The sequence below is a fragment of the Vicia villosa genome, linkage group LG2 (genome assembly GCF_029867415.1).
Source record: "Vicia villosa cultivar HV-30 ecotype Madison, WI linkage group LG2, Vvil1.0, whole genome shotgun sequence".
NCBI lineage: Eukaryota > Viridiplantae > Streptophyta > Magnoliopsida > Fabales > Fabaceae > Vicia > Vicia villosa.
Window position 1 is genome coordinate 165,105,235 of NC_081181.1, and position 8,315 is coordinate 165,113,549.

At 29.4% G+C, this 8,315-nt stretch overlaps 1 protein-coding gene across 1 annotated transcript; it reads right to left on the reverse strand.

Moving 5' to 3' along the window:
- Window positions 1-16: 16 nt before the first annotated feature.
- On the reverse strand, window positions 17-7,490 carry LOC131652836 (uncharacterized). Its single transcript, XM_058922814.1, has 5 exons — window positions 7,184-7,490; window positions 6,794-6,843; window positions 5,101-5,224; window positions 4,880-4,987; window positions 17-847 (listed from the first exon to the last, which is right to left on the reverse strand). Exons 1-5 carry the CDS (start codon window positions 7,365-7,367, stop codon window positions 195-197), a joined length of 1,119 nt encoding a protein of 372 aa, XP_058778797.1. The 5' UTR covers window positions 7,368-7,490; the 3' UTR covers window positions 17-194.
- Window positions 7,491-8,315: the final 825 nt, after the last annotated feature.

An 8,315-nucleotide genomic window follows, 5' to 3' on the forward strand; every position in this document is an offset into this window, starting at 1 on the left:
AATAATTATTAACAACTTAATGAATTTTATAAGTATCTCCTCAAACCCTTCCAATCATACAAATATTATTCTAGGTAATATAAGGTATTACAAAATAGATGAAACATGACAACAAATCATGAGTAATTAACAAAAAAATCCACTTATTTGACTTAATCATATAGATTGCATGAACACAATAATCATGCTAAACACTAGAATTGTGAAAAAGCATGTGGAACTTTGGTTGAAAACCTCAACAACATAACATGCTTATAAGGCTTTTCTTTAGTAACAATAGTGGAAGGAAAATTAGGATGATTAACTGAATCAGGAAAAGCTTGACTCTCCAAACAAAGCGCACTACGTGGCTGATAAACAAATCCACCTTTTCCCTTCTCATTCTTCACAAAATTAGCACTATAAAATTGCAAACCAGGAGCATTAGTACTAAGCTTCATAACTCTCCCTGATTTCTTATCCATCACTATAGCTGCAACCTTTAATTTCTTGTGTTTCTCCTTTTCTTTATTAAGCACATAGTTGATGTCATAACCATTTGTTTTTGGTAATTGATTAATTCTTTTACCAACAACTTGTGGCTTTAGAAAATCATAGGGTGTTCCTTTGACTGATGAAAATTTGCCAGTGGGAATTAGATTGTTGTCTATAAGTGTGATTTTTGACCCAAAGATTTGAACCACTTCATCTAAAATGTTGCCACTGTTGTGGTTTCCTAGGTTCCAATAAGCATGGTTAACTAAATTTACTGGTGTAGGTTTGTTAAGAGCTTTTGCTTTCATGATTATAATTAAGGAGTTTTTTCCTAGAATGTAGCTCACTGTTACTTTGAGGTCACCAGGAAATCCTGTGACACAAAATAAATAATAAATCTTAGTTCAAATCACAAACATACATACCTATTTTTTATTTAAGTATCAAAGAAGAAAATATTAGTTACAAAAGATATTATAAATATCAAATAAAATCACATTAAATATTTTTAATTGATTCAGTTTTTTTTCTTCTTGAAAATCTGAATCAACCAACTCGTGATAGTTCTAGAGGTATTTTGATCTAGGAAAATTCTTAGGTGGACACATACCAAAGAAATTGTTTTACACACAACCAATCACATAATTTTAATTAATTAAAAAATAAATACTGATTTTTCTCTCTCCTTCATAAACTCAACCACCCCATGAATCATATTAAAAACAAAATTAAAATTAAAATAAATTTAAAAAGGACTCTTTCTTATTGGTTGTGCCTAAGAATGTGGATTTAGGGTCGTGTTCATGCAAGAATTGCTCTTTGATCTATTAGGTATATATAATATAATAAGGAGGCAATTAGATTAGATATTGTTCATTTCTAACTTTTTTTCAGAATGATCAACTTTTAGTTGTTTTAAAGAGCGGTCTCCAATACGTCCCTTGATAGTTTTGGAATAGAGAAAGGATATCTACACATATTATGATGCTCAAGTCAATGATCATCATAGATGAGGGGTATAAAGTTGTTAAGAGAATTTTATGTGTAACTGATTTGATGTATGTTGCCCCCTTTTACATGGATTCCCATAGAATTTTTACCGACCCTCTCTCTTTAATTTCCATTCAACCATTTATACCGGCATATAGCAAGATATAATTCATTTTGTTATCTAATGGTCCTTATTTCTCTCTTTTTGCTTGGATCAAGTTTTTTTCTTTAGGACGAGCTCAAACCTGCTCACTAGGTCCTAAGACCTTATATTGGATGAGAGGTATTTGTTCTCTGGCATCATTTCTCTGACTTTACTTTGGTGCAAAATATCATATTAGGCCTTTGTGACTTTGTAGATCATTCTCCATTGAGTCATATGTTAGGGCCAGGACTAGGTAATATCATTCTTTATCAAGCCATCTGCTAGAACCGAGATCAGGGAAGATCACTTGCCCCAACGCATGATTTAGTGTGACCGAAGTTAGACTTGTAGTTCTGCATTGTCTTTTCTTTTTTATAGCCCGATATTTTTCAATTTATCTCTGTCTCGCAAACAATTAAGGCCAAGTTTCATTTCTTGAACTGAAACTGTGTTTTCATATACTTGGTTTCTTCCTTTAGCTTTTTTTCGTTTACCATATTGTATCTTAATCATTTTTTAGTGGACATATGTGTGAGACTTCTCATTTTCTATGTAATAGACTCAATCTTTTATTGTAGGGAAATATAGTTATTTATTTCTCTGTGAGAGAGGTATCCACTTAATGACTTTCTACTTCATGTTTTTATCTATGACAACTCTTATCAACAAAGGGACGTGAGAATTCGGGTATCCATTACAAAACTCATTGTTATAAAATGAGATTGGGAACATTCCATTTTCATCATCTCTCTATGTGGCTTATGGTTTTGTGATATAGTTTCCCTTAATTTCCTTTTCATGGAGTTAAAGAAATCTCTTTGTGAGTGAGGGAACCCGTTGGAAATAACCTCACTTCTGTTCACTGCTTCCAAACCTAGAGTGAGTTGGTTTAGTTGTTCAATCAAATCCTCCTCCTCGGGGATTTACTTGCTTCTCGGTGGTTGTAACCTACAGTTTTTGAGGACCTTTCTCGATGCTTATAAAAATAGGTAAGTTCTCATATTCTATGCATTACCCCTGGCAAATGTATAGGAATAAAATAATATGTTATCTTCGTCTAGCTATTTTTATTTTTCTTCCACCTGCAAGACCTCGCTTCTCCTTCTTAGGTTGTTGTCCTCTTCTTCTTTCTCTTTGGACATATTATTCTCATGATGAGCGAATCTCGATAGTTTGCCTTTTCATTAAATCTTTTATGGTGCCTTTTATGGCGTCTTTCATTAAGAATAGAATGTGTCTCTATCTATTCTTCTTGGTATTCAACATTAGTTAATCCCTGTAGAATATGTTTCGACAAAGTGTTCAGAGGGGTATAATCTCGGTATCTTGGTGGCAGTGCTCTTTTTGTTTCTTTGTTGGAATGAGTTTCCTTGCAGAATTTTGATTATTTTCTCAGATTCTTGTTGAATCTCTTCCCCTTATCTCTTTCTTGATTCTACATTCTCAAACTTTCCTCCATAGATGGATTTCATGGCTTCCCGATTCCGCCATACTATATGTGCTTTTCAGCTCATGCTAGTAGCCTATTGAACATTTTTTATGCTATGATGTCAATACACTACATACTTCTTTCTGCGAGTAACCTAGGACTGGAAGCATCCTCCTTATGATTATATTCCCCAAATTATTGACCATCTCGGATCAACCTGAGGAGTGTGTGAGAGAGGTAGGTTAGTGGGTATATGAAAATCTTATTTGAAATTTGAAGTGGATGAGACCATTCTTCATCCATGGGAAACCAATAGTCACAATCGTATTTTATGTCCTCCAAGGCTTCACTCTTTTCCTGGATAGAGATAAATGGAGTTGGAATCATACAAGAGATGGTGTCTTCATGATGACATATGCTTATCAAGCTCAAATGGATCTTAATAAATTTTCTACCATATCTCATCGGCTGATAATTTTAACTTTCCCCTTATTTGGGTTAGTTGGCCTCCTTTTAAGATTTTTTTTTTGCAAATCTTGAAAGATATATTTCCTTCTAGATAAAACATGTTTAAGGGAATGGTGATTGTTGATCCAAATGGATTTATTTTTCCTTTTTGTGCGGATTTGGTTGAGTTGGTTTCCTATTTGTTTTTTACTTGTGAGATGACTTCGATTGTGTAATATATAATCTTTAAGTGGTCGTGGTGAGAGGTGGTTATGGTTAGAGATCTTAGGCTTCTTTTTAAGTGTGTTATCTCTTTAGGTGGTATGGAGAGGGCTATGGATGATTTTGGTATGATTTGACATGTTGTTTTTTGGACTATTTAAAGTGTTTGTAATACCATTATTTTTTTCTATTTTTTTCTCAACAAATATAAAAGAAGTGGAGGACATGTATTTTTATAACTTAGAAATGGTTTTTAAATAGATCAACGAGGAACTCATATACTTTATCGGTTTTTAGGTAGATCAATGAGGAACTCATATACTTTATATGATTGGATTTAGAGTCTTATCATTTGCCTTATTGATGGGTTTAGCTTGGTTTTGAGATTGTTTGTAATTTTGGTGTTTTTTTTTTGAAGTCTTTGTTCTATTGATGGTGGTTCTAATGGCTTAAGCTCTAATATGTACTCATAATGAATGAAATCTTTAGTCGTTTGAATTTTCTCTTTGATGTTGTATTTATGTTGAATGTATAGTTTATTTTTCAGTTGCTTGTTTAAATTTTTATTATTTAGTTTTTTTCTCTCTTTTTTGAGTGTTCAGTTTTACACACCTTATACTATTTAAATACATATCTTCAAATTATTTATTACACTCATATTATTAATATATTATTTTACTATTAAAAAAAATACTATAATCTTATTCTTTGATTGTATATTTTCTATAAAAATGCCCTATAAAAAAAATATGATTCTGAAAATTGTAAGAATCTAATTGTGCTTAACATGGACCGGCCACATCATGGGTTTGGCCTTATTAAGTACCAATTCCTATTTTGATCCAATCAAAATATATAAGTAATACAAATAATTTTTTCCCAACAATGTAAATCTTTTAGATTTTTCACTGAATACAAACATTACTATTTTAGAGATTTAAAGGCTAATTTAATTTTTTTCATCTCTAATTTTGGTTTATGATGCTATTTTAATAAACATTGAAGAAATAAACATATATATATATATATATATATATATATATATATATATATATATATATATATATATATATATATATATATATATATATATATATATATATATATATATATATATATATATATATATATATATATATATATATTAATGGAATTGATTAGTGTTTACTTACCTTCTTCTCCATCAAAACTATGGTAACTGAATTTGATCAATTGTCTATCACCTTCTTTTACATACTTTTCCACTTTCCAAAGAACATCACTGAATCCTCTAGTTCCACCTAATAATAATTGAAATTGACACAATTTCAATTATAATTTCATATACCATACAATATTATAGAAAAATTTATCATGTGTTTAGTGGTAAATGATAATTAAAAATGTGCACTACCATGAAGAGTATTGTTTCCTTCATTTGCTATTAATTTGTAATGTGTTCCATTTAGAGTAAATTGAGCTCCTCCAATTCTATTAGCAACCCTGCCAACTGTAGCTCCAAAGTATGATGTATCATTCTGCAAATATTATTAAATTGGTTAATTGTTTATATTATTTCATAACATTTTTTTTGAATGGAGAATTAATTAATATTTGATAAATGAAAAATCGAATTTCAACCCACATTTTAGAAGTGTTCACCAGTACAATATGTAATATATATCATTAAATGTTTTTAATAGTAATATTGATCTACACTAATTAATGATCAAACGTGAACCTCACTTTTGTTAATTGTAGTTCTAATATGGACCTACACTAATTAGTAATTAATGGTCAAAACGTGACCATTAATTAGAAGTTTATAGCAACACGTCCCTCCACTCTAACCAACACGTCCTAAAATAGAAGTTTATAGCATTTGAATGTGTATCCTTATATAGATGTCAATTTTTAAGAAATTATTAGGATAAAACTAGTTCCCTTAATAAAATACCACTGTAGATAGTTATTATATCATTTTATCTAAAAAATTCATTTTTCTACAAAAATTTATTATTTGTTATTGTACAAAATACTTTTATATCACTTGAAAATTAAGTTTAATATTAGTTTATATGCAATTGAGGTCGTCTTCGAGAGTGTATAAGATAATCTATAATACAATGTTTCAAATTTTTGAGTTAAATTGACACTAAATTGTTCGCAAATACTTACTCAATTGGTAGAAGACGATATTATTAGATTAAATGTCATTATCAGAGTTCGGATCCTGGTATTCACAGTTGTGTGTGAGTTTATAGTGATTATTACCACTTAATCTACAAACAAATAAGATTGCCACTAAATTGGACCTCATAATAAACTTGTCACGATTAGAATTCTAAAAAACTTGATTTTGTATACAACACTCATACATCTCAACTCAATGAAACACTTTTTTTTTTAAAGAACAAAGTCGCGAGAGTTTTCACACTTAAATAAGACAATACCTTATAGTCGCTATGACACAAACATGACTTTTCACACAAAGAAGACAATACCTCATAATCGTAATGAATAGACTTTAAATCGACCAGAATATTAATGTCATCTATAAGAACCCAAAATTTGTATTGTACCCCTTATTGTCGGCTGAGAGACAATTATTCTGAATTGACAAAAAAAATATAGACAATACTTCGTAAGCGTGTGAGATCGATCATACATCTACTTTGTTACTAAAAATTGTGATCATACATCTACTTTGTTACTAAAAATTGTAATAGTCCCATCTTAGATTTATTTTTTTTCTTTTCAAATAATTCATAAATAGGTATAAGACTACTACACAAGCGGGACCCTCGACTAGATATTGTCAGACGATTCCAAGGGAGAAGATAAAAAATAGAGGCTATAAAAATGATAATTGTTTAAAAATAATTATGATGAAACCAAAGATAGAAAATGTACCCTCTAATTGTAAAATACAAATCCAAGCTATAACATATTAATTTGTCCTAAACAAAACTTTGCCGTCATAAATGAATAAATTGAAGAAAAACTCAGAAGTTTTATTTTATCCTTGTCTGCAACTGAATTATCAAGAAAATAAAACAAAATTCAAAATACACATTTGAAGGAAAATTTTGTAACAAGATACTTACAGTGTATGTCTTGACATTATCATATCCTAGAACAATATCACCTAACTTTCCTGAAACAAATTAAATCATATGGCTAATAAAAAATTAATACAATATGTGTATTAAATTAACTAAATATAAAACAGATAAATAAATATTTAAAAATTCAAACATTGCATATGTGATTAACTAATTTAAGACTAAATTACCATTGAACTATTTATTTGTTCATTATTCTGTCAGTTAAATCGTCCGATTAAATTTCAAAAATGTTTATATATATATATATATATATATATATATATATATATATATATATATATATATATATATATATATATATATATAAAGTAAAAATTAATGAAAATTAATTTTAAACACTAGTAATAAAATAAATATATATAGATTTACCATTTTTATCGGGAAGGATTAATGAAACAAGTGTAGCACCCCAATTAGTGACCTTCAAAGTAAGATCACCTTTCTTGAGCACAAACAACTTAATATTATAATCCTTCTCTTTCTTAATTGAGCCATTGACAAATCCAGAAGAAGCTAAGAAGAGAAGACATAATAGCATAAATATCTTGATCATTTTCCTATAAAGGAATTATGAGTGGTGCTTGTTTAATGGCTTAGAAAATAGAGAGAGAGAGATATATAGATAGAGAAATTTGAAGTTTGAGAGAAAAAGAAAGAAAAGTCATAAGGTTTATATTGACTAGCGTTGGATGTGGATCTATGACATGATTAGTCTTAATATATAGTGTCAAGTTGTGATAATTAAGTTGTTGGTTGTCACATTCATGTGTGCTCCCAAGTCAATTAATGAATTTTATAAGAAATAAAAAATTGGGTTGAGATTTGATATATAGGAATAAGAGAACATGAGAGGAAAATAATGGATAAAATATAAGAACAAAAATCTTTATAGTCAAGTTCACAATCTTTTTCAATTTTATGATTCATATGGTAACCTGATTGATATTGATTCAATAAGCATAATGGTTTCCCTCATAGTCATATAATTATAATTAGTGTGTCTATGCAGTATAAGACTTTGAATTAAAAACTTAGGTGGTTAGAGTGAAGATAAAAATTTAAGTTGTAAATTTGAAACAACAAAAAACGTGAAGAGAAAATTTATTAATGTATAACAACACTAATAAAACTACATGAACAACCAAACAAATTAAAAAAGTGATAGCAAGCAAGTTAGACCCAACAACAAAACTTGAAAAAAATGGTTGGTTAGGGGACTTCAGTTAGCAATAGTTATAGAACCTTCCATCATTGATGCTTCATTTTCTTTCTCAACTCCTCGAAATCCACAAATCCTATTTAAATTTTTTTTTAATGGTAGTTTTAAAATCACAAATCAGTGTCTTAATGATGCAAAATGGTTTAGGGCGTGTCTTGATGCAAAAAGGTTAAGTAGCAGCCTACACATTCCGACAACTAAAAGTGTATATATGAAGAAAATTATCCAACTCACAAACTAGAGTTAGCTGCAATAATCAATTTGGATCCTCGGCAAGGGTGG

What these genes read in the sequence shown, in the direction of transcription:
- LOC131652836 (XM_058922814.1), bottom strand. Translation starts at nt 7,367, where the DNA reads ATGATCAAGATATTTATGCTATTATGTCTTCTCTTCTTAGCTTCTTCT. An exon ending in ATAATGTCAAGACATACACT is followed by an intron (nt 5,225 to 6,793) that starts GTAAGTATCTTG and finishes TAATATTTGCAG; the next exon opens with AATGATACATCATACTTTGG. An exon ending in AGGAAACAATACTCTTCATG is followed by an intron (nt 4,988 to 5,100) that starts GTAGTGCACATT and finishes AATTATTATTAG; the next exon opens with GTGGAACTAGAGGATTCAGT.